This window comes from Camelus ferus, chromosome 12 (assembly GCF_009834535.1).
Source record: "Camelus ferus isolate YT-003-E chromosome 12, BCGSAC_Cfer_1.0, whole genome shotgun sequence".
Classification (NCBI taxonomy): Eukaryota; Metazoa; Chordata; class Mammalia; order Artiodactyla; family Camelidae; genus Camelus; species Camelus ferus.
Window position 1 is genome coordinate 30,518,827 of NC_045707.1, and position 26,710 is coordinate 30,545,536.

Consider the following 26,710-nt stretch of genomic DNA (forward strand, 5'->3'; position numbering starts at 1 on the left):
AACTGGGGAAAGGTTGGTAAAGGTTTCCCAGAGAGAAGCTTCTTATTTGCATCTTCAAAACTAGATCTAAAAAAAGTACTTTTGAAACTATGAGAGGCTCTTAGTAGTTTAGGTGCCCAACATTTTTTTGTTACCGTTTTTTAAAAATATATATGCAATAAAATTCATTGTTAACATATGAAAAGATATAAATAAATAAATTAAAATGATTCATAATTTCACCTCCCAGAGATGACATTTCATTTTTCATGTATGTGTATCTACTTTGACTTACAGAAATAAAATCATGTGGTATTTACCCACTTATAAACTTTTACTTAATAGTAGTAGTGTTACTGTTGTCCCATGTTGTTGCTTATCATTTTAAAACATGTTTTTAATAGCTTTATAGAAATCTTTTGCATGGCTAGACCAGTAGTTTGTTTAGCCAATCTCATAATACAGGGTTTCACTGGGTAGGGCCTTTTGTTTCTGCTGCAAAAAAATGCCCACAAATTTAGTGACTTATAAAAAGCACAAATTTATTATCTTAAATCCTCTGTCAGAAATCTGACAGGGGTCTCATTGGGCTGAGGTCAAGAAGTCAGCAAGACTGCATTCCATTCTGGAATCTATGGGGCAGAATTCATTTCTTTGCCTGTCCAATTTGTAAAAGCAGTCCTTAACTTGTCCCCCTCCCATCCCCGACCCAAAATCCATCTTCAGAGCCAGCAGTGGTGAGCTGAGTCCTCACATAACATCACTTTGATCTCCTTCATAGTCCCATCTCCCTCTGACTCTTCTGCCTCCCTCCTTTACTTTTAAGACTCTTGCGATTATGTTGGACCCACCTGAAGAATCCACAGTCATTTCCCCATCTCAGGGTCAACAAATTAGTAACCTCCATTCCATCTGCAACTTTAATTTGCCTTTACCATGTAGCTACATATTCACAGATTCTGGGCATTAGAAAATGGACATCTTTGGAAGGCCGTTACTCTGCCAGCCACAACGTAGTTTTTTTTTTTTTTTTTTCAGTTTTATAAATAATGTATAATAATAATGATGCTCTAATGAACTATGTGAAACTTCAGTTACATCTCACTTTTATTGGGTAAACAGATAGGCAACATTTTCCTCTAAGTTGAATAATATTCTACTTACCTTCTTCATTACATATGACTCCAGATTTTATATTACTAGTAATTGCTTGATTTCATACTAAAAAAAGTGATAGAAACATATATTACTTAATATTGGTGACTGGGGTTATTTTACAGATTGTAGGGTTTCTATTCACATGTAGCAATTTTAACTTACTGTAGAAGTATAAAATATTATTGACCAGAGGCAAGTTGGAAGTGGAAGCTGATAAAGGTAAGAAGAATTACATTTATTTTTTTCAGTTGAAATAATCATATGGGAAAATAAGAACAACAAATGAGGTTTTAGGCCTTGAAGCAAAATGTTGTTCATCACTGAAGCATAAATTCTCTGTGCGCTCACTTCAGGTGTGTAATAGTGTCTAAGTACCGTGCATGAATTCACACCCCCGTAATTATAAAATGTGGAATAACTTGTTAGAGAGCAAGACTATACTTGTATTTGTATTTGTTAAAATTTCTCATACAATATAGAAAAGCCCAAGAATCTACCAATATTTAAATGCTGAGAAAGGTTATATAGCATCCTGAGCAAATAAGGTAGAGTTTAGAGATGCATAATGAAAAATTTAGCAACAAATAGGGGATTGATAACAAATTTGGGGATTTGAATTGATGATCTGTCAATGATAAATAAGGAGCAGTCAGATATAGGTGACCCACAGAAAGACAGAATAGGCCCAATAAACTTTAAAATGAAATAGTGTGAGAGGACAACATGATCTGGCATCTGGTTTGATTTTAGTAAAGATAAGAGCAGTCCCTTCAGTCTAGTTTATAAATAATTTTTCTAAAGACCACAATATCAAAGCTAACATTTAAGTTATATTGTTCAACATAGGGAAAGTTCTCATTTGTATTTTTGAAAAGTAAACTCTTTGAACTATTGAGAAGAAATGTAGTTCAGTTTTTATGATGTTTGAAACTCTGGAATAAGTATAGTAGTTTTTATTCAGACATAAGCAAATCATAACTGTATGAGTCAGATTATAGCTGTGTGAGTCAGGGTATAAAGTTAAGTCTCACCAATTATTAATATTTGATACTAAGTATTTGATACTAAATTTGATCTTAATATTATAGTATAACATTGTGATTACTTTATAAGAATTCCAAATAGAAGAAAATGCCATATTCAAAAAGATCTCTGTGTTGAACTTGTTTGCCTTTTATGCCACTGAGAGCATATTATGAACAACGAGTGACAAGTTAGTTCAATGCCCTCCTGCAATTCTGTCCCATCTGGTAAAGGGTGAATATTCAACAACAGGGTAAGGTTTGCACACTGTCGTTAATCATAAGTACCATGCTAAATTGTTTGGTTTAAATGAAAAACCTAGAAGGGTTAAATACATAAGCATTTTCTCCCATGAACCAGACAAGAAGCAGAACTTGAGCAGAACTCTGCCTACCTACGTGTCCCTGTGTCTTTCCAGAGGGACATGGTTTCTGCAGGGTTTTTTACTAAGTCAGCCCAATTATTTCATTATGTGATATTTACCAGAGCAGTTCAATAGCGTTTCCGAGCAATCCATCACAAGGCTGAGAGCGGGTCTGGGGTGCAGGTTACAAAGCGAGAGTAAACTCATTTCTGGAGGTTACTGAAATTAGAAGGAAGAGAGTTGTTGGTCACCGATCTGTTCACACCACTCCCCTCTGGCTTCTGCCTTATTTGATCTGTAAGGAGACAGAGAAAGAGGAGAGCCTCAAACAGTGACAAGAATAAACCCATATTTCTTGGCTCCAGGTTCATGCCCTTCCCTCTCTGCCAGCAATGCTGGTCACTTCTGCACCTTCCTTGCCAAGAAGAAAGAACTAGAAATTAAAAGAAAAAAAAAAAAACAGATTTAGTTAAAATATAACAAGTCTTCACAGCAGAATAACAGGTTACTTTCCCATGGAGCTGGAAGAAGAGGAAGCCTATCTTCTGTTTTAGAAAAAACTCCTGCTCAATGTCTAATACTCCTTTGCCCACCATCACCGACCGTGCCAGAGGGAGTGAGGAAATCTACTTCTCCTTTTTCTCATACATTTGTGAAGATGCTCTTTTTGTTATTTACATTCCCCTTTAATTCTGCTCGTTTCTTTTATTGATTCTGGAGCTCTCAGTGACCGAGGAGAGTTTAACTGGCTTTAAGCCTCTGGGACAAGCTAGTGTTCTGTGTCCCCCTTAAAGGACCGCGTACTTCCAGGATTTCTCTTGTCACAGACTGGCTGCCCCTCCACGGGCCCAGCTCTGAAGGTCTCTTTCTAACTGAATGTAATTTTGTGGTTTTTATATCTTATCAATTTCACTGTTAAGGACCACTTATTTGGTAGCAAAAGTGTTCAACAATGCAAAAGACTTCAGCTATGGAAAAATGAAAATACTTTTTATGCAGGAAAATAATGTAAAGTGGTAAATGTGCATAAGGGTTTTATGCTTTGCCCTGTGCATAGAGTGAATCCACTGAGTAAGAATTTCCCTGGCAGTCTCTTTGGGATCTTGAGTATGTGTGAGAATGGTATGTGGAGCTTTTATATGGAGTTAATTACACCTCCAAAGTGCGTATCGTTGACTCTTACCAAGTTTGCATTTCCATAGTGTTTGTGATGATTGGACGGTACGTGAGCGTCCCGCACCTGGATACTGCTTGGCATATAGTAAATGCTCGATAGACGTTATTTCTCCTTTTCCTCTTTTATCAGGAGATGAGTTCTGATCATTTCCAACTCGAAAACTGAGTTTCATAGACTCAGAAAAATGCTAGTAAATGTTAGCCCTTATTCTTGCTGCTTTTCTTTTCTGTGTTCTCTTGGAAGCACCTTTAGATTTTAGCATAAGAAACACGAAGTGGACGGGGATTTATAAACCTTATGCTACATATTTAAAGGAGAGTGGAGGATTAAGGCAATTCAGTCAATTTAAATACAAAAAAGTTTTAACTCAGAAGTATTTTCCTCATTCTCCTGGTTTTTCAGAATTAGCAAAACGATTCAAGTGCTTTTCTGTAGTACTTAAAATGAAGTATCTTTCATGTAGTATCCCCCCAATAAATGTACACTGACTCGCTGATAATTGCTCCTCTTCTGTGCATCACACTTCACGTGTGCACACAGGCAGAATTTCTTCTGTCGTCTGTGAAAGGTCCTGCAATTCTGCTCCTAATTGAACAAGCATGTCCTGTTGCTGCTTTAATGTACTTGAAACGAACTAAGTGCAGTTTTAGGTCTTTCTTTGAACATCAAAGGACACAGGGCTGTCAACATGCTTGCATCAAGTCAGCCTAATTTACTGTTAAATAATACATTGGTGTGGCAGCCCTCTCTCTGCAGTCTTTTTCGCCCAGGGCTGTTACAGCTCAGCTTGTTCCTCTGCTGTTAAAAAATTGATCAGCTTTCTTTCCCTGAAATTTGGAAAAGGAAAAATTAGATTTATTCATACTAACTCAAACGTCTTTATTCATTTCAACCCTTCCTGTTCCAGAAAATTTTTCAGAGGACTTAATTAAACATACAGAGAGTCAGTAGTTACAGTAAACTTTGAAGATAGTGATATAGGAAGCAGGTCAAAGTAAGACAAGCTGACTTCTACACGAGAAGCTTTCTGTAGAGTGGTGTCCGTACGAGCAAGGTCACAAAGCTTATCTTTTTCAAAATGGGCTTGGAACCCCTTACATTAGAGTCTCTTGAAATGAATCGGAATCCTGGGCAGGGGTGAGTGGGTGGAGGTGAGTAAAGGGGATGGACAACTTGGAATCTTGTATTTGTTACAATCTCTGGATGGATTTTTTAAATATATTTTTGTTGAGGTATAGTCAGTTTGCAATGTTGTGTCAATTTCGGTGTACAGCACAATACTTCAGTCATACAGGAATGTACGTATATTCGTTTTCATATTCTTTTTAACCATAAGTTGCTACAAGATATTGAATATAGTTCCCTGTGCTATACAGTAGAAACTTGTTGTTTATTATTTTATATATAGTAGTTAGTATCTGCAAAGCTCGGACTCCCAATTTATCCCTTCCCTCCCCCTTCTCTCCCTGGTAACCATAAGTTTGTTTTCCATGTCTGTGAGTCTGTTTATTTTGTCAATAAGTTTGTTTGTCTTTCTTTTTAGATTCCACATATAAGGGATATCATTTTTTTTTTCTTCTGGCTTACTTCACTTAGAATGACATGGATTTTTGTTCACATTAATGTTTGAGAATCGAGTTGCTCCAACCATACAATATATACAATACATGATTCACAGTGTCCCTAGAATAGAAACAAACCAATATCCCAGAGAAGCACAAGAATTCCTCCTTACTAAGATCAGAGGGAATTTCTCTGCGGGTGCTTCATTGGTAACTGTCATATCCATTAATATTTATCTCTTCATGGAAAGTTGATTGTAATCTCTAAACTCGTAGGTAATGGTTTTCATATCATGCCCTGCAATTCCTTCATCCACAGTCTGGCAGGAAAGAGGGAAAAGAAGAACTCTCTCTCACTGCTTGTTATGTGTTAGATGGTGGAATTCTCTGGTCCCTTGTTCACAGTGTTGCATTCCACTTCCCCTGCTGCTCGTGTTCGGCCTGCCCACCCTTTCTTTTCCTCAGGAAATGAACTCATCCGTTTGGAGAGTTGAGGAGTGAGCATCAGAGAGGGATTCCAAGTACAGTCAGTCTGTGTGTTGTTCTCACTCTGAGAACTGAGCACTCCTGCCGACCGTTCCAGCATCCTTTCCCTCCAGTTTGCCATCTTCCCTGCTCAACTCTTTGCCTTCAGGAGCCTCTTTTCCACTTATCATGGATCCGCTTTATCGAACGCACACCTGAACTGCGGTCACATTCGGATCACTACCATCTTCTATGAAATCAGTTTCCTTCCTGGCAGTTACATCCATCTCTGGCACTACTGTTTTTCTAGTCAGTCAACCAAATAGGTATTTGTCACCCTGGTTAGGACTTACAGTCTCTCAAGTGCTTTCTGGTTCTCTGTGTGCATGATCCTTGAGCTGGTTTTAAACGCTCTCCCAGACTAAGCATCTGTAGTTCTTTGCCCCTTTGTATTGCTTCAGTCTTGGAATATGAGAAGTAGTAATAAGGCTAATTGGAATCACTGATTAACTATTCAGACTGTTCACTGGAGTTAATTGCTGTCTTTGTGTTCAAGTAGCACTTTGCTCTTACTGCTCCATAAAACTCAGCCCATTGGAAGGTGCTTTTGTTGCCCTCAGTGGAATCAGAGACTTCCACAAATGCCTTCCTGAAACAGTCCCAGAAATTGCTTGTCTTCTTATCTGCCACATAGTAGGCCTTGAATATGTGTATTTTAACTGCATGTAATTGAGACGTTTGGCCATTCTGTACTTGTTTTCCATTAAAACATCTATTACTATTATCATGTATAATGTGATATGATATGATATCATATGAATCATATGAATAATAATATATGAACAAATACTTCTTGAATTAAATTAGATAAGCTACAAGTTTATTACAGTGTCATGTTTGTGGCGTTTTGGGCACTGAGACATTAAAAAAAAATGTATCATTTCATTTAAGAACATACTAAGTTTGGCAAAGAAAAAAATCAGTCAACTGTGTCTTTATCTGAAGACAAACACACTATGTTAGTTTCTCATGGTTATTATTTCATGTTTGTTTTACTTAAAATAATATTAGAGGTTCATGGTGCCTGAATGCAATGATTAGCACTTGAATTACTGGGCTTGAATAAAAGTTTAATACTTTTAAATAATGTGTGTTTATTATAGAAAATCGGAAGCGTATAGAGAAAGAAAAGGTACCTAAAATCTCACCACCCTTATACAGTGCGTCTTAACATTTTGATGTAGTTATTTGTCTTATTTTTCTGTGATTAATTTCAATAGTTGAGATTCTGCCCTCTAAATAATTTTGTATTTTGCTTTTTTGCTTTATCCTGCATACTCTTGGTCTGTTTTCCAGTCTGTGATTCCACAGAGATTTACAGTTAGAAATAATGTGTATAAATCTATGTATCTTTGCATAATCATAGCTTTGTATGGCCATGTTCCAAATATTGCTTTTATATAGAATGAAAGTTCTTACAAACTTTTGATTACAAACAATCCTTTGAATCCATTACAGCTTGAAATAAAATACCATTTTATACCCTTTTGATGGTGCCCCAAACAGTTTTTTCATAAAGCAAATGACATGATCTGCCCTTTTTCTTAACTCAGGCTTTTAAGCCTCTTGAGAGAAATTTTAAATAGACCATTACCTTTTCCCCTCTTGTTTGCTTTAATGAGGTGTTGAACGTGTACAACTTGGAACCAGAGACAGTTTGCATCATTTGAGTAAAAAAGCTCACAAGTCAGATAGTCATTTTGTGGGGAGGTGGTGGGGTAGGAAATATTTGCAAAATATATTTTTATCAAAAGTCTGGTATTCAGAATACAATGAGCTCTCTAAACTCAAAAGGAGGAAAACAAACAATCCAGTTGTTAAATGAACAGAACAGTCACACAAAAACTTTACCAAAGAGGATATGTGACGGGAAAATAAGCATGTAATAAGTATATGAACAACTGTCCAACATCATTAGCCATTAAAGAAATGCAAATTAAAACCACAACGAAATACCATTCCACTCTAGATATCAGAATGGCTAAAATAAAAAATACTCACAATACCAATTTCTGGCAGAGATGCAGAGAAATTGAATCACTCAAACATTGTTGGTGAGGGAGTGGTACAGTCATTCTGGAAAACAGTTCAGCAGTTTCACGTAAAGTTAAACATTTACTTACTTTACACTCTAGCAATCACACTCCTGGGCATTTATACTTGAGAAATGAAAAACTTATGATGACACAAAAATCTGTACATGAATATTCTTGTAGCTTTATTTGTTTTGGCCAAAAACTGGAAACCACCCAACTGTTTGCCATTGGGTAATTAGATAAATACACTATAGTACATCCATACAATGACGTACTATTTGTAGACCTTCCTCAACTTACTTATTTTTTTAATTTTTTTGTTGAAGTATAGTCATTTTACAATGTTGTGTCAATTTATGGTGTACAGCATAATGTTTCAGTCATACATCACATACTTATTTTCATATTCTTTTTCATTACAGGTCACTAGAAGATATTGACTATAGTTCCCTGTGCTGTACAGTATAAACTTTATTCTACACACAGCAGTTAGTATCTGCAAATCTTGAACTTCCAATTTATCCTTTCCCACCCACATCCCCCTGTAATAATTGTAAATTTGTTTTCTACAGTCATTTTTTAGTGTTCTCCTCCCCAGTCTTGAGGATACTGGGAACTCTAGTCTGGCCAGTGTGGTAGACAGGGGTGCAGCTGAATCAGGAAAGCACGGTGGTGAGGAGTGTGTTGAAACTCTCTCCCCTTCCCTGTCACCCTGCTCTGGGGATTTTTTTATTTCTTTAAACCCTCTAGATTGTTTGAATACTTTATTTTGAACGTAAGTAATTATAATTATTTAAGAGATTCATATTTATAGACATACTAAAACCCACTAAATTACATACCTTAAAAAGTAAGTTTTATGGTATATGAATTATATCTCAATATAAGTTTTAAAATCAGGCACACACACACACACAAAAAAAAAAACAGAGGTGAAAGTCTGTTTCATCTCTTCATTTATTTAAATAGGCATTTACCAAGTGTCAAAAAAGTAGAAGTCTGCTCTGGTGGTTGCAAAGGTGAATCACTCATAGACTATTCTTTTAGGACTTTATAGTCTAGTAGAGGAAATAGAATGTGTATTTAAGTAACATTAATACCAGAAAGAAAATGATATGTATTTTAAGAGAGGTACCGATAAATTGCTGAGAAAAGGCAAATGAAAAGATTAATAATTCCAATGGCAAGTACTGAAGAAGGAATCTAGAAGAGAAATATTTGACGGCTGGTTGATTTTCCATGAGTTCATGTAGAATTGATCGGGAAGGCTGGCAGACTTGGTGGTGGTGAGATGAGGTAGCTCCTCTCTGCTTGTTCACTTTTGCAGTGAATGTTAGGCAAGATTTCTCCTGGGGCTGTGTTTGGAACAGTGGAAAGAAGGGAGATGCTATGAAACCATCCTTTTGAGAGTCGTAGAGTTTGCATCTTAGGGAATTTTAAGTGAAATCAACTTATGTGTTTCTCTCTGGAACCTTTCAGCCTCTAGGTCTAATTGCTGAGTAGAAGAATAACTGAATATAAGTAAGCGGAGTTGGAATTTATGGCATGAATATGACAAGTGGGGAGCAGGCCAAGGAACTTGAGAATGATGAAAAGAAGATGATTATAATGGTTTGGGGTAGTGAGTTTTCAAAGCATCATCAACATCACCTGGAAACTTGTTGGAAATTCAGATTCTTAATCTTGGACCTACTCAATCAGAAATTCAGAGTAGGGCCCAGCAATCTGTGTTTTATCAGGCCTTCCAGGTGATTCTATAGCACATCGATACCTGAGAACCACTGGTTTCGGAAATCTGAACTACTTAAGGCAGTAAGTGCAGTTATGGGAAGGGAGCAAACAGAGAGACAGAGTGTGTGGATTCAAGTGTCCATGAGAGTGCAGAATTATGAGTGGAGGAATTCAGGTAAGCGGGCTGTGAGGATAGGTGATGCTGGCCAGAGACGAGGATGCTTGAAGGATTAAGGGGGGTAATTAAGAGACTCAGGTGTTTTATGGGTGGTCCATGTTGATGCTACTCTTACCAGGAATCATGACACAGAGACAAGAATGGAGAAGAAATTGTGAGGCAGGTACTGAAACTGCCCTTGTGTGATAACTGACCAGAAGGTAGGGCCAACAACTGAAAAAGGGTTAGAGGATGGTCTAGTTCATTTCTTCCCCTTCGTCATCCTACCCCCTTCCTCAGGCCTCCTCTGAGTTTATAGAATGTGGGAGAAAAACAGCCTGAACTCTACATCCAGGCTGTAAGAAGGCCACGGTACCCTCGTGTCCGGGCTTAGTCGACAGGGCCCAGGGAGAGAGTGTGGGAGGGCTGGGACGAGAGGAAGACTGGTTACTGAATCTGTAGGTTCATATGGAAGTGAATAACCAGGTGGGAACAGATGACCTGAAAGCCGTGGGCTCCTGATTATTGCTGAAATAAGCAGGGATGTGAGACATGATGAGGAAAGGAAAAAGCCCTCTGAAGTGGCATGATTAAGATCAGCACTTGTTTCGTTAGCTGGAAAAGACAGTCATGAAGAAATGATGCATGTATACCTTCATCGGCTTTTTTAGGTGTACAATAATTCATAACACCCACTGCTTGAACTTTCAGGTTGTTTGTCTTGCGTTAAACCACACTCAATATTGTCATCTGTGAATTCCCGGTTTAGTTTCTTTTGAAAAGAACTGAAAGACAGTTGAGAAGAATCCTAAGGGCAGAATCTTTTACACTTTTATATTTTATCCCCAGTTGTTTTATGGTTGTGTTGCCCACAAAATTTTTAAAAAATAATTTACCTTAATTGGCTCTTCTCAAAGCATATAGTTTTGTTTTTCATATAACTGCATCTTATATTACAGCATCTTATATTCTATTCATTTAGGTATTATTTGATTAAATTACACACTTACCATGACAGGCATAATCAGGTATGGGAACAAACACACCTGATCTGATACAGATCCAATTCAACAAACGGGAGATGCAAGCCTGAATGAAGTCCCAAACGTTCAATGTCCTGTGGCCATATATTTTATAGAAAGAATTAATAGGTTAATATGATAAACTGATGAATTGGAAGTCACGTTAGAGAGCTTCTATCATTGTTCTTAGTGATGCATAGAGGAAAGTCATTGATGTGATTGAAGTGGGTGAGATATGTTAGTTCTGTTTAGGTTCGCAGAGTTATGAAGCCAGGGTGAAGGGTCTGGTCCCTGAGATGGAGGGTGGGTCACATTGGATGCACTGTGGGTCTCTAGAAATCCCTTTTAATTTCCTTTGGCACATTTTTTCTTTGTTCTTCTCAAAAGATTAATAAAATCATTTAAATTATGAAAGCCATCCTCTAATATGTTAAATATGACTAATAATTATGCTTTCTGAGGATTACTATGATTTTTGAATTATTACTTGATTTAAGAATATTGTGATACAATTAACCAGTATGTTAGTTCAAAACACATGTATGATATACATGAAATCCTAATTTCTACTTTTCTAACTTTTATTTTTGGCTTTATGGCTTGGATCTAATAATATACAAAGAGAATTTCTCAATATACAAAATACATAAAATAGATTTGAAATTTTTAATTATTTTTAAATTATAATTTCAGATTTTTATATTTGGGTGAAACATTTTTCTTTTAAAGCTTTTGATGTAGTTTGAATAGTTATCCATGTTTTTGACTACATAAACACCATCCCAGTAGGAGAATTTTTTTTTTTTTTAGGTAAAAGAACATCTTCTGCTAGAATGACATTTTGAATCTGCAGTCAGTGTACTCTGGCAAATGATACAAGTAAATGTAGCTATACTACTAGGAACTACAAGAGCCAAACCACATAACTTAGATAATGGGAATCTTTCAGGGTTTATAGTCCTTCAGTTCTGCTCCATGAGTTCCAGTCTTCTCATTGAAGTTGATCTTTATCCCAAGTACAAACATGACCTGGGAGAATGTTGACCAGGTTTGTCTTTGGAAGCTATCCACAACACTGCTAGAATATGTCACCTTTGTGCCACTTCAATTAGAATAATTATGACTACATTTCATCTATTAATTTGTCCTATTTAGACTGGCTGTCAGTGTCAGAAAGAGTATATTTCATCTCTCTTTTATCATGAAATTAAAGACTTTATAGTTTCATGCCAGAAAAAGTTTGTCTTCATTATGAACTGATTTTTTTTTTCAGATTAAAACTATCATTTACTATTTTGCCTTGGCTGCCAGAAATTTTAGAGCTTTCTTGTAATTATGTATCCAAAGTTTTCATATCTTCCTCTTCTACCTCTCTGACTCTGTCTTCTCAGTGTTCTATTTGTGTTTTAGCAATTCTATCTTGTTATTTTTTAAAGTTTCATATATTCTTAATTCCTTTTTGAAAGTTAGTGGTGGATTAAGTTCAATAAATTTCACAAACCCTTACTGGGTACCTACTTCTTGCTGTTAAGTTAACTCTGTTATACTAGCAATAGTGAAAAAGTCAGGCTGTGTCTTCAAGCAGCTGGAAAAAATAACTTTCAGAAACTTCTGCAAAATGCTTTGTTCAGATAGGAACAGCAGATATGAATTTGGCCAGGCATAGCCAGTACTCACGTTTATTCCTTCTTTGCTAGCCAAAAGTCATCATTAGGCTAGACTGCCATTCCCAGAGCCTACGTGCTTTTTAGAGCTATTTTGTTTTACTCAGATATAAACTTCAGGGCTGGAAGCTGTGTCTCACATTATCTCTGAGACGGGGATGGCACGTACAGTCTGGCTCTTTTGGTTCTTAGACATCTGCAGAGACTTGTGAAGCTGGTCTTCTGTGAGAACACACTGCCCTCAGGCCTTTCATCTCCACTCGGGGGGAAGAGATGATACGTGGGAGATAACCAGAGGTTGCCCCGGGGAATCTTTGAAGAAGATGATAGTTTGTCTGATAGATGATATAAAATGATGTTGAAAAGAGAAGGCATCCCTACTTTGAGTCTAAAAAGGAAAGAAAGCCTTCTTCAGTTGTTCATCGTGTTCTTTTGTGAAGAAAACACTCTCATGTCTCATGCAGTCCTAAACTGCTACATAAAGGCTTGCAAGATTCTAAACACAGTGGTCGCCCGTTACGTAAATGGTTAGCCAACAGCTTCACTTAGAACGCTTTGGAAATCACACATTTTAAAATGTAAATTAAATGCGTCTTTTCACCACTCCATGACCTGACTTTTAAAGACAAGGTTCATGAATTATTCTGACCTAGATATGTCATGCCCTGCCCTTGAAAGAGCCCCATGAAAGAGATTTATTGTCTGAATTTTTCTGGAACTGATTAGCCTTTAAGTGAATATCCTTGTGTTCATTCCTCACCTTCTCATTCTACCTGTTGGCCTTTTGCCAATTTTATAGCTTATCAGCATCTTTATGTGGTATAATAACCCACCCACCCCTAAGAACAACATGTCACATGTCGCCAACAACCTGTGAGTATGTTACATTACATGGCGAAGGAAAATTAAGGTCGCAGATTGAATTAAATCTAACTAATCAATTTACCTTAAAATAAGGAGATTGCCCTGGTTATCTGGGTTGGCCTGATGCAATCACAAAGGTCCTTAAATGCAGAGGAAGCAGACAAGGACATTAGAGTGAAGGGACCGGAGAGGGGCTTGGACCCATCTTTGCTTTGAAGACTGAGGAAGGGGCTTCCCCGAGTCCAGGGCATGTGGGAGACTTAGAAGCCGAGAAAAGCAAAGAAACCTATTTCCTCTCGAGCCTCCAGAAAGAAAGGCCCAGCTAACACCTTTGATGTTTTTGATGACCCAGTGAAACCTGTGTCTGATTCTGATCTATAGCCCTGTTAGAAAATAAATTTATGTTGCTTTAAGGCACTCAGCTTGTGGTCATCTGTTATGGCAGGAATAAAAACTAATCATTTACCAATGTTTGAGAAAGGAAACTCCATCCAGAAAAAGACTGAGTGTGGGTGGGAGTTTTAGCGCCTGCTGACAGGGAGATGTTAGAGCATCATCGAATTCCAGCCCCTGCTCTCACTGTTTCCCATTAACCCAGAAAACCTACAGGGGCCTGTTGCCAGTGTAATGACCTGAAATATGCTTCGAAACAGCATACTCTTCTTTAAGTCTGCGTCCTGTCTGCCTACTCGGCCACCACTAGGGTGATCCTTCCATAGAACAAACTTAAGCATGTTATTTCTCTTTAATGTCCATTTCACGGTCTTCCATTGCCTGCGGAATAAAACCCAGACATGGAGCTTGGTACTCAAGGCCCGTCTACAAAAAGGCTTCTGCTGCAGCCTCATAGCATCCTTCTCTTTCCTACGGACCTTGCTGTGTTCAGCCAAGGTAACACGCTTCTGTTCTGTGAGCCCAGGTTAGTGTTGTGTACTTTTCTCCTTCGTATGTGGCATTTCCTTTACCACCAGTGGCCTCCCAGACCCTCATACCTGTTGGCAAACCTGTATGAATTCTTCAAGACTCAACTCAAACATTAAATTCCCTGGAAAAAAATCAAACTTTGCACAGCAGATAAAATTCTTTGGCCTGTCCTTCATGCCACATTGTGATTTGCATACCTTACGGTTTTAAAATTATTTCTTTCCATTTCATCCTCTTATACTAAATGGTGAGCTTTCTGAGGGCAATAACTGGGTCTGATAACATCCTTGTGGGATCCTAGTGACTCATATTGCTTATGTAGTAGGTACTCAGTGCAGAAACATTGAGTGTACAATGATTATGTACCTGATCTGCCCAACGTACTGCAGAGCTGCCATTAGAATGCAGGGTTTATATTCCCAGGCCACTCTTTGGTTATATTCTGCCTCTATAACTTAAACGTCATGAAGGAAATTCCTCTGTATACCTGAGAAACATTTTCATTAAAATATTTCATGATTTTATTGTGCCAGAAATGAAAACATCAGAATACAGTTGTCCCTCGGTGTCCACGGGAGACTGGTTCCAGGACCCCTTGCGAGTACCCAAACCAACAGATGCTCAAGTCTCTTATGTAAGATGACAAAGTACAGTCAGCCTTCTGTGTCTGTGGGTCCTGCGTCCACAAATACAGAGGGAGGGCTGTCTGTAATTTCTGCTTTGTTTAGTTTTTTATGACTATTTGAAAGAGTTATTTTGTGCAATATATCTTTTTATTCTTAAAACCTTGAGAAGATTCTGAAATGTAATAGAATAGCACAGCAAGGATCAAATTCTTTTGGCTTTAATTATTTGAATTTTCTCTCAGCATTTCTACTTTCTGCCTTTATGTCACTTTCTCTGTGGTTACATACAGGTTTGACCTTACTGCACTTGTCCTTATGATAATGAGTTAAGGTGTACACTAGCACTTGGAAACTGTCGATCACTATTCATATGGACTGAACTGTTTTCATAATTTTTAATAATCAGTTTAGACAGTCACTGCAGAATGTTTACAATGGCCGTGATGATGGGAGAGCTTCCACTGGGAGTTTCTCTTTTGACAACAGCTGTCAGAATTCAGAATCTTAAAGTGGTTGGCATAACTGTTAGTGTGATCAGTAAAATACATCTTTCAAGCTGCATAGTCATTTATGTTTGGTTTGCTGTTTTAAAAAGGGAAAACACTTTTTATTAAGATGAATGAGTCCATGTTGATGTTAATATTTTGCATAAGAGCATCATCAATTTCAAAAATAGTAGACAGAGGCCATTGATGAATCAGTGAGACTTAGATGTATTTAAAAGAGATTTTATTTTTGAAATATGTTGAAGAAGTTGGTAAGTATTCAGACGCCGTAGATTGTAACTATGGACATATCCAGCTTGATTGAACACACTGCTAAGATGCCCGCTGTCAGATTTGGGTGAAGCTCACTTGTTGTTTTAAAATGGCTAAGAATGCTCGGCAAAGCCATGGTCCAGAATGTGTCTTCAGGATTTGAATTCTGTCACATTGCATAGGTCATTTGCCAGGAGTATTTCACTTCCTTTGTTTTAAGGGCCACTTAAATCTTCTGATACAGCTACTGATATTTCACTAGGAAAGAAGCGTCCTGTGAGAAACCTGTCATCCTTAAACGTAGCAGACATATCTCCCATTGTGCATCAACAAGTCGGCATTATGGTTTTTCTGAGCCGGTCTCCAGTATATTAATTTAGAACCAAATGAGTCTATAGAACCTAATCACGCAGGTTGTGCTGGAGACTTTTACCAAGAAGCACACCTTTCTAGGAACCACCGAGCCACAGTTTTGTACATCATATCAGTTTCTCATCGCCTTACAGTTTGCCAGATAAATTAACATACTTACTCCTTGTGTCTTTGAAGAAATTCTCTACTTGTACCAGATTTTTCCATTGTATCATATTCCAAAAATATTCAGCAAGTCTCTTTATTAAGTACCTAAAGTCACAGTGTATGATGACTCTAATTCATTCCGTGGGCTTGGAGTTTATCCTTCACTGTTTTAGTGAAACACCAGCTGTCACTGTTCCTAAGTGTGTTAACTTACAGCCTTCAGCCCTTTATTCACTTGCTTGAGTATCTTTTCTTAACTATATAAAGCTCAAAATGAATTTATCTGAACACAGTCTCTTATATATGTGATCCTCTAAATCGTTTGCATGAAGTCTCCTGTTAACTTGATGTTATTACTACAGTGATTCATGGTCTTTTTTACTTCGGGTAGGTATTTTTCTATATGGACAACTATTTCCTTGAGTAACTTACAGCAACAATTGTTTTATTCTCCCCCTCCCCCCAGGTACTACAGTGCAACCATTCTGCAGATGTCTGGTGTTGAAGATGACAGACTTGCAATATGGCTGGCTTCGGTTACAGCCTTCACGAATTTCCTTTTCACACTCGTGGGTGTGTGGCTTGTTGAGAAAGTGGGCCGCAGAAAGCTTACCTTTGGTAGTTTAGCAGGTAGGTGCCTGGGTAAAGAATTCAGTTATAAACTTTTCTCTGATGATGACTGGTCAACCTTTCAAAATATAATTCCAATACCACTTCTGATACAGTTTTCTTAGCCAAATAATACATAGAGTTCCTCTTTAAAAGGTTTTTTTTTTTGAAGTTTCTTTTTTTTAAAGAACTGATGATATGTAACTAGAAATTAGAATTCTAACAACAATCTGAATTTACTGAGGGCAGTATTTTGCTGTTACTGAGTTTTGCTCAAAGGTACAAAAGTGAAAAAGAAAATTTGGTATTCATAAACACTTTTTAACAGAAGTTTTAAGTTTGGAATAATGTGGAAGTAAATTTGGAGCAATTTTTCAAAGCTTTTGAACAGCAAAATATTAAAATCACATAATTTCTTCACAAAGCAAGGACAAACTCGTTTTGTGTTTGAACTAGGCCTAAATTGTAGAGTAAATTCTGACTGGTTAAGTATGTTTTTTGTGCTAACTATGACAAAACCCTTTCTACTTTCAAGCGTCTTTTGTCTTTAAACTCTGCCCATTTCGTTTATTATTTCTCTGTAAGCAAGGGCTGTTTCAAATGAGACCCATCTCTGCCATTGTCTTCACATGATTACATCATGTAATTATGTAGTCTTTTGCAAACAGACAGGCAGATTCCCACTTACCAATTAGCTGTCCTCTAATAGCTTCTTTGTAAGTTTATTTAGAGTTAGAATACATTTTTTCCATTAAAATGTGCAGTTTCCAGGCCAGCATTAACTGAATTCTATTTTAACCAGATTATACCTAAAACATTTGATCTCACAGAACTGCTTCAAGGCACGTGTCCCAGATTTTGTTGAGAAGGTAGTTCGGCGTTTCATACTCAGTTATTAAGAACACATACTCTCTCCCGCCCTGAACTCCAGAAGGAAGAGTGGGCTGCTCCCACCGATCTGGCCTAAGCAGTGGAAAGCCCGTGAGTTCAGTAATGAGAGTTAAATCGCAGTATCAGCCCTGAGGGGAGGGCGAGCAAAGAGTGTCTGATTAAAAGGCAAAGGTAAGCCTAACAGCCAAAGGTAAGCGAGGACAGGTCAAGGACAGCGGAGGGTTACAAACCGTACATTTATAAACCTGTTCAAGGAACTAGAAGTGTTTAGCCTGGAGGGGAAAAAAAAGCAAAGAGACACCTCATAGATATCTTATTCTAGCAGATGGTAGAGGGTATAAATTTTTACTTAATATAAAAAAGCTATTCCTAGTAATTAGCATGATCCAACACTGAGTTAGGCCACCTCATTAGAATAGTAAACTCTTAAAAGGACAGATGACCATCAGTCAGTAATGTACTAAAAACAAATTCCCACAGTGGGTTGCAGGTTGGATTTGCTGACTTATTGAGGTTCAGGTCAGCTCTAAGAAGAGGTAATAGCTGCTTTAAAATTTCTTAAATGGACACTTTTTCTTTTCGACAGGGCCTTAGTGTACTGCTATGTCAAGAGGTCTAGTTTTTAAATAGAATTTCAGGTCTTAAATTTGGAACTTGGCTTTTGAGATCTGGAGGGAAAAAATGCTGGTTTTGCGATCAGGGAAAAACTTTTTCTAGCAGCTCTGCCCCTTCATTTGTTGTGTTCCCGGATTTTGAGGCATTATAAATATGAAGCCAGACCACTTGGGTCTGAACTGTGACACTGAGCAAGGTTCCATTTTCTTATCTGTAAATAGGGATTAATTATAGTCCCTGCTTCCTAGAGTTCTAATGAGGACTGGAGACGTTTATCCATGTGTAGCATTTCAAACACTGCCTGACACAGGCGGTGAGAGGCCCAAAGCATTTTGCTATCACAGTGCTGTTACTGTCAAAAAGTGATTCTTGGTTGTTTTAGCCACAGTGGAAAGTCAACTTGCATCAGAATTCAGAACCTTTCCTGAACTCTTCTTGTCGATGTCACATTTCACGCCTCCTTGTAGGTCCGCTGCCCCAAGGACTTCCAGAGCCCATCCCTGATTGTTAAGAGGAAGTATTAAGGCTTGTGGGGGAGGACCGGGACATTCCAGGGACTGCTCTTATGAGCAACCCGGAGACACTTTTCTTTCCTGCAGAATCAAGAGGTTGTCATTAAATCTGAAATATTTACAAGAAAGACCAGTTCTCTAAGCAAGCTCTGAAAATATTAAAAGTCAGAATACCGCAAAATGTCCTACATTTGAAATTATTCATGGAATATGTGTTTTATATTTCTTTGTATAAAGAGTTTCTTTGTCCAGGTCTAGCTAAATATAGTTTATTTGTAGCAATTTTTTTTAAATGAGCACCCAAAATTTTTTTTAAAGAATGAGCACCTATTCAGAAAATTATTTTAATGTTTTTTCATTATTTTTCACCTAATATAAAATAAATCATAATATATTTGATATCCTTACTAGTGCTAACTGTTAGAACACTGGTCTTTTTAAAATCTCTTAAATTAGCCTAGAATTTTTTAAACTTTGATTCAGTTTTATTCCCTATTTTGTGTTTTTATTATGATTTATTTTATTATATCGGTTGAAAAAACTTATATCAAGATAATTTTTCAAATAGGTGCTCATTCTTTAAAAATTACTATAAATAGATTCTATTTAGCTAGACCTGAACAAAGAAACTCTTTATAGAAAGAAATATATATAGTCCATGAATAATTTTAAATGTAGGACATTTTGTGGTGTTCTGACTTTTAATATTTTTCAAAGCTTGCTAAGAGAACTGATTGTTCTTGTAAGTATTACAAATTTAATGACAACCTCTTGATTCTTTTAACAGAGGAAGGTTTATATCTATGTAGCTTTATTGCTTATAAATCAGAAAGCCAGAAACACTGTTATTTTCTGCCAGATGTTTTGGTAATGGAATATTTCTAAAAACATCACTCACAGACCGTCTTCATCAGAATTACCAGGGGTACTTATTTTAAATTGTGAGTTCTTGGGCCCTACACCAGATCTACTAAATTAGAATCTCTGAAGATGAGGTCTGAGCACGTGCACTTTAAACAGTTTCCCCAAGTGATACTTAAGCACAAGAAGTGTGCTCTGTTAGCGGGAATGGAAGTTATTTTTTTCTGAGTATTTACTAATAATCCAAGCCCTGTACCAGGTAGTTAAGGTAACTTAATACATCAGACATTTTTGAGAAATGCTGTTTATCCAACACATTTTATCTCCTCTGGAGAACATTTTTATTAGGAAAATTATATCAGAATTCCAAAATGTAATAGTATACTTGGTTAAAAGGGACTCTTCTCTTAAAATATAAAGAATGGGCCCAACTGCCCAGTACAGTGGAGAAGAGCCTTTCATCCAAGGCCATCCTGTATTAGCCTCAGATCTAGGTTGCAGTGATGAATAACTGACAATAACTATAGCATCTCTGAATACTAACAAGAGACTAATAAAGCATCTGTAATTTGTTAAATGAAAGGAGATATTTGAAGTAGTTTTAAGCCTTAAAGATATATGAATATAAGAGAGGACTAGGTGATCATTTTAAAATTTATTCCATAAATAAAGTCATTTAAATTACCACTTCTTGGGGGGTGGGTATAGCTCAGTGGTAGAGCACATGCTTAGTATGCATGAGGTCCTGGGTTCAATTCCCAGTACCTCCATTTTTTAAAAAAAAAAAATTGTTTTTAAGTTAAAAAAAAAGAAGATACCACTTCTTTCCCTTAAGGAGTTTACCATCTCATAAGGGTTTCCCCTGTCTGGGTATCACAGTCACCTGTGGAGTTGTATTATCTGATCCCCATTTTCTGGAGGCTGAGGTACATTCCAAACATTTGCTATTCCAATAGGAAGTGAGGATCAAGAAACACTACCATATCGAGTAAAGAAAGTGGAGGTATAACACTGACTTTCAAAAGATTTCCATCCACAATGGATCGAAATAAAAATAGATCTGTGTTTAAGAAGAGTAAACCTCCAACTTTGTAGGGATTGTGTGTATCCAAAATGGCCTGTTCCCCAAATTTTGCAGGTTAGTTGGACTCTTTAGAGATGGATGGAAGAGATTTGCTGTCCACACTGAAGAACTCTCATCTAGTATATTTCTCCCGTACTGACCCCATGACCCCAGTTGAGCATTCTTCAAAACAACAGCCAGTGTTACAGAAATCCTTGGGACCATGAGATCTGCTCTATGCCAGGCAGTAGAACTGACCATATGTGTTTAGGGAGACCGTCTTAGAGTACTGTTTATTGTGGAGACAAGTCATTTAAGTAGCGTTATGAAAGAAAAGTACCATCTTTCCTTAACATTCTGAAGTCTCACATCTTCCTGGTTGAAGGAAATCTTACCTGTCCTATGGCAACATGCTATGGAGGTAATTTGGGAAAATACTCAGGAACCCAGCTTCTCTGATAGACAGATTAACAGTAGAACTCAGGTGGTTTGTTTTGCTTCTTTTGAGGAAAGGGGGATGATTTTAATTAATAGACCTAATGTATTTTCTCTCCTTCTAAGAGATAGATTTCTTTTTTGTTTCCCAATTCAAGTCTTTTGAGAAAAGTAATGCCTCAAACTATTCCTAGTTCTGGTTTGAATTTAAAGCCAACAAGGGGAAAATGAACTGTGATTTTAGAGTCGTGGTTTTTTATCTCAGTGTCGTATCTTTTCTTCTGATCTTTTCTTCAATCCTCCCTTCCTTCATCTTTTTTTCCACAGTTTTTGAAAGTATGCTGTTGCTGCTTCTAAGGATAATTATAGTCCAATAGCTAACATTTTTAGCATGATGAAGTCTTTCAAGTATGTTATGATATTTAAAATTCACTGCGATTCTGCAAAGTCAGCACATTCTCTAAGGCCCATTTACAGCAGACAAGACTGAATTGCTGGCAGGTCGTGTGCCTTGCCCAAGATCACTGAGTCAGGAAACAGCAGAGCTAGGACTTAACCACAGTGCTTAACTTGACATCCCCTATATCTTAACCACAAACACCTCAACTATTATATAATCCCGTTGCATGTCCACAGTGCTTCCCAAAGCTGCTGTCCCTTTATCCATTTTAAAAATAATATTTTTGATAAATTACTTTCCAGTTTACTGCTACATAACTTTACTGCTATGTAAATGACCTCCCTAAACCCTGTATTTCAAGCATACTGCCTCATTCAAGTTAATTGTACAAATAAATGCAGCGATATTTTTTTCTCCTTTCTTCAATATTTTTGATAAATTACTTTCCAGTTTACTGCTACATAACTTTACTGCTACGTAAATGACCTCCCTAAACCCTGTATTTCAAGCATACTGCCTCACTCAAGTTAATTGTACAAATAAATGCAGCGATATTTTTTTCTCCTTTCTTCCCATTACCCTCTTTGTTTATCTTCACAATGGCTGAAACAATAGTCAGAAATTTGGCATATTTCTTGTTTACTGTCAGTATTTCACATTCAATATCGTAAAACCAAAGACAAATATCCCGCTTCCAAGTGCCAACAGGAAAAACAAATGAATACATGTGTTATATCATTTCTGGCATCTTAAAGTCTTCAACAAATGCAACTCCTCTTTCATAGAAAATGCTGTTTCAATGGGTTTTGAAATATTCAGTCTGTTCCTTTTTTTAGTTTACTTATTTGGGTCTTAGATAATCAAAGACCACTAGAACAATTTTCTTTATAATGAAAGGAACACTTGGTGTAAATCTGTTGCCTTTCGGACTTCCTGGCGTGTTAGGTATTCAGTAGTGTCGGTTACATTAATTGAGTTCGAGACCGTCAGCCATCCAAGATAGTTTTTGTTTAAAAAATTATTACCAATCTGTTTGGCTAGCAAATGTGTTTGATTTATTAGATTTGAATTTCACTCTTGACATGTCTCACAGTGAATGCACTAATGAATTTTTGTGACAATGTGTGTATGTATGTATGGATAGATAGATAGATAGATAGCATTTTTTAAATCAGTGTAGATAGATCAAAGTATTTTTTCAGACATATGTCTTGCCAAACCCAGTTTGCTTTGGAAGAATGTTGTCAACTCTGCTCTGATGTAAAACTTTTTTTTTTTTTTTTTTTTAGGTACCACCATAGCACTCATTATTCTTGCTTTGGGATTTCTGCTATCAGCCCAGGTTTCTCCACCCATCACTTTAAAGCCAGTAGCTCCTCCAGGTCAGAACACTACTTGCACAAGATACAGGTGAGATTTCATAATGGTCCCCTTCCTTAACCTAACTCTGGTAACGTTTTTGTTTGCTTATAACTTTCCTAAAACAGCAGAGATGAGTAGAAGCTTTCTAGGTGTTCAGACTTACGGTGGAAGGGAAGAAAATGGGAGAGGTGCTAGGGAGGGACCACCAGGAAGAGAAACAGCATATGCAAACCACTGCATATGCAAAGACATGCTTAAGGAAAAGTGAATGCTTAGACACAATTCTGGTGTCATGTCTCTGGAAATTGAAGGGATAGATGAATACAGAAGCTAAGCAGGCACACTGTAAAAATGACTTAGTGACATCGACATTCTAAGTGAAATAATGAACTTCGATCGGTCATTGAACTTTTCCATTCTTACCTGACTGATGCAGTTGATTATCATCTGGATGTTCTAACAGTTAACCTTCACTGTGTTCCACAGGCACCCCCGCATTCATTTAGACAGAAAAGAAAGTTTGCTCTCACTGCTGGTGTTCTTCCAGAGCATTCAAAAGTGGAAAGAGGTGATACAAGAGAGTTTTTAAAGGCCAGCTGCAGGTTTAAGAACTCATGAAATTTAACAGCGTACGCCCTATGTGACAGCCAGGGAGTTGGAAACATGGAAGATTGGAAAATGGGCTGACAGATGGGCTGAAGAATGCACAAATGAATTAAAGATTAAATGATGGAACAGATCGATTAATACATTTGTCAGCCGAGTTTCAGAATTTTTTTTTTACTTCATTTTAGTGACTGGAAAGGCTAGCAACTGCTTTAAAATGTGGATAGGATAGCTTGAAAAACAAAAAATGATATCCTTCAGCCTCAACTAAGCAGGCATTGTCTCAAATCAATGGGTAAATGATTTATTGAGTCAGGTACTCCTGTGTGAAATTAAAACATTGCATCGATACACTAAATTCCAGTCAGACTCCCTTGGAGCTTCTTATTGAACAGAATTTGTGGTGCCTTCTCATTACAACAGTGAGGAATATATATTATTATGCTTTTCTGGTTGCAAATCGTGACATCCCTTTTGGAAATGAATAGCTCCTCCTTTCTTTTCTTAATATGTTTATATATTTATTGCTTTACTGTTTTTTAAAAAAATATTCTTTGTGTTGTAAAGAAGATTTAAAGTTATCTCAAAGGAAATTAACCTTAGTGTAGACTATTTCTGGATGCAGTGATCTTACTGTCTTTGGACGTCCCATCTCAACTGCTGGAAAGATGATAAACTATTGCTAGAATTCTACATGCTCTACTTTTGGTTTTCTTGATGGATGTTTTTTTGGGAGGGGGGAAGGTAATTAGGTTTATCTATTTATTTATTTTAATGGAGGTACTAGGGATTGACCATGTGCGTGCTAAGCATGCACTCTACCACTGAGCTGTACCCTACCCCACCTTGATGGATATTTTAGGTAAAATTTCTAACACAGTTACATCTAACAAATTATTTTAAAAATGACTGTTGTTTGAGCAACGTGGAATACTGTCTAGATCTGATATCTAATTTAGATGCAACGATGTAGATTCAGAATAAGACTGATACACTGTCAGGTTAACTAACGGCAGAGGGAGAAAGTCAGCCAGAGAATAGGAAAAAAAAGTTTAGGAATTCTGATGCAAGAAAGGAATGGCTAAGTTTTAAGCAATTTACATAATGAAATAGTTTTTCTGATGTCGACTTTTAAAGTTTAAATTAAAATATTTATTGCCACGGTATAGCTCGTTGCACAGTAATTTATGATCATTAGTCTATTAATCTCCCTGATCCTTCTAAGTTATCATCTAGGTAGCTAGATAATAGGTAGGTGTCTAATATTTCAACATAAAATTGTAGTAAAGTAGGAGAAGTGGTACAACCTAATTTTATTCTTATCACAAAAACGGGCAGCAATTTTTGAAAACAGAACCAGATGTCCTCTGGGAGTCGGTGAGTATGCAAAACAATTATTGATTGTCACTCCTTTCAGAATAACGTATGAGGCTTTGTGGGAATTTGACAGCATGTATTTATAGTCTGAGTGATTTTATAAAGCATGTTTGCAGTCCCCTTTATCGATTGTGATATTGTTGTTGAAACTTCCTATATATATTTCCCCTTCCTTTGAGATAAATATGAAACTACAATATAGACTATGTATGAAAGTTGTTGAGAGAGTAAATCCTCAGAATTCTTATCACAAGGAAAAGATTTTTTTAAATGTCTTTCATCTGTATCTATAGGAGATGATGGATGTTTAGTAAACTTTCTGTAATAATCATTTCATGACCTGTGTAAGTCACATCATTAGGCTGTCCACCTTAAGCTTGTACAGTGTTCTATGTCAATTATATCTCAATAAAAAAGGAAAAAACCAATTTTTTAAAGATAAACATGAAATAGTCATGTTTGTATTGCCTTAGGAGGAGTAATGTGCATGCTGTAGATACAGGTGGCATGCTTTCCTCATGGAATGATTCAGATAGGAAAATTAAGCAAATAAAACATTTAAAGGGCGAGTTGGTTTAATATCTGTCATAGGAGCACTGTCTGCTATTGGTCGGAATGTAAATTTTTCTCCATTTTGGAAATTAATATACTTTTGCCTAGTAAAATTTAAATGCCTAAGCCCCTTGACCCAGTACGTGCACTTGGGGAAACCTGTAGACTACAGTGATGAGCAGGTAGTGCATTCTGACTAGAGTAGATTTAAGAAAGTGAATGGTTCAAGAACAATGGCTCTTCCTTACTTAATTCAATAAATATTGATTGCGTCGTAGGCACCAGATAGGTTAGAACCCAAAAAATTGTGGGTTGGGGCTCCCTAATGACTTTGGACCCAAGAGACTGACTACCCCAAATAATCTCTAATAACAGTGTACCCTCTTTACAACATTTTAGTTTTTTAATTGGTGATATTTTATTCCAAGGCCTAGTTAGATTTTGTGACCCAAACGCCTTAAAGAATATCTCTCAGATCTGCTTTCTTGCAGCAAAAACTGTGTGCAAAGATAAAAGTGAATGCAATTTACTATAGAAAATATGCAGCTACCTGAGTAAAACCTGTGACAGGTACCAGCTGAGGCTAGGAGAAATAACTCTAGCGTGGGTACCATCTGAACCACATATTTGTATACGAATACACACACATCCCTCTAATATGGCCTTCAGCTCCACACTCTCAAATTACTGATTGAACATGTTGTCTTATGAGAGCTATCCAAGCTTTGAGGATTCAAACCTTTCCTGCATAACATTTCCCTCAAATCTTTGGCATTTTATTATTTATAGGTATGATCGCAGTGTATTTAAGTCATTGTTGTAAAACCCTTCAAAGTAGACAGGTATTTTGTAAAGTATACAGCTTAGAACTGCAAGATACTCTTGCCCTAAGGTTTTTATCACACCTCTATTTTTTTCATACATGCATTCATTTTTTTCCAATTCTATTCTTAGAATTTTTATTTTAAAATATACTATAGATTTAAAAGTTTGAAAAGTATATATTCATAGTTTACATAATAAAAAAATCAGCACCCAGATGAAGAAATAGAACATTACCTTTAAAAAAGTTTATTTTTTTAAGGTAACATCTATGTCATTGTTCTGATTTTTCCCACTCTGATTAGGATGCAAAGATTTTCAAAAACTGTGTCTTTCAAAACTTCTCTAGCTGTCATTCAGTCTTATTTTAGTGCTGTCATTTTCATTAGAATCATGGTGTGCTAAAAACTCTTCAAGATCTCACTATAATCTAATTCTGTTTAAAAATATTTTTAAAGTAATTACATGCATGCATTCATTTTAAAAAATATTTGGAGCACCTACTCATAGGATCAT

General features: G+C 36.8%; 1 protein-coding gene and 1 non-coding gene across 2 annotated transcripts in view; both read left to right on the forward strand.

Moving 5' to 3' along the window:
• Positions 1-26,710, forward strand: part of SLC2A13 (solute carrier family 2 member 13) — a 325,623-nt gene that overhangs the window by 224,329 nt on the left and 74,584 nt on the right. Inside the window, exons 5-6 of the mRNA XM_032493305.1 lie at positions 16,556-16,719; positions 22,765-22,885. Of these exons, the coding sequence (XP_032349196.1) occupies positions 16,556-16,719; positions 22,765-22,885 (285 nt within the window). The remainder of the gene's footprint in view (positions 1-16,555; positions 16,720-22,764; positions 22,886-26,710) is intronic.
• TRNAT-AGU lies at positions 20,276-20,347 on the forward strand. Its single transcript has one exon. It is a non-coding gene; the product is annotated as a tRNA-Thr (tRNA).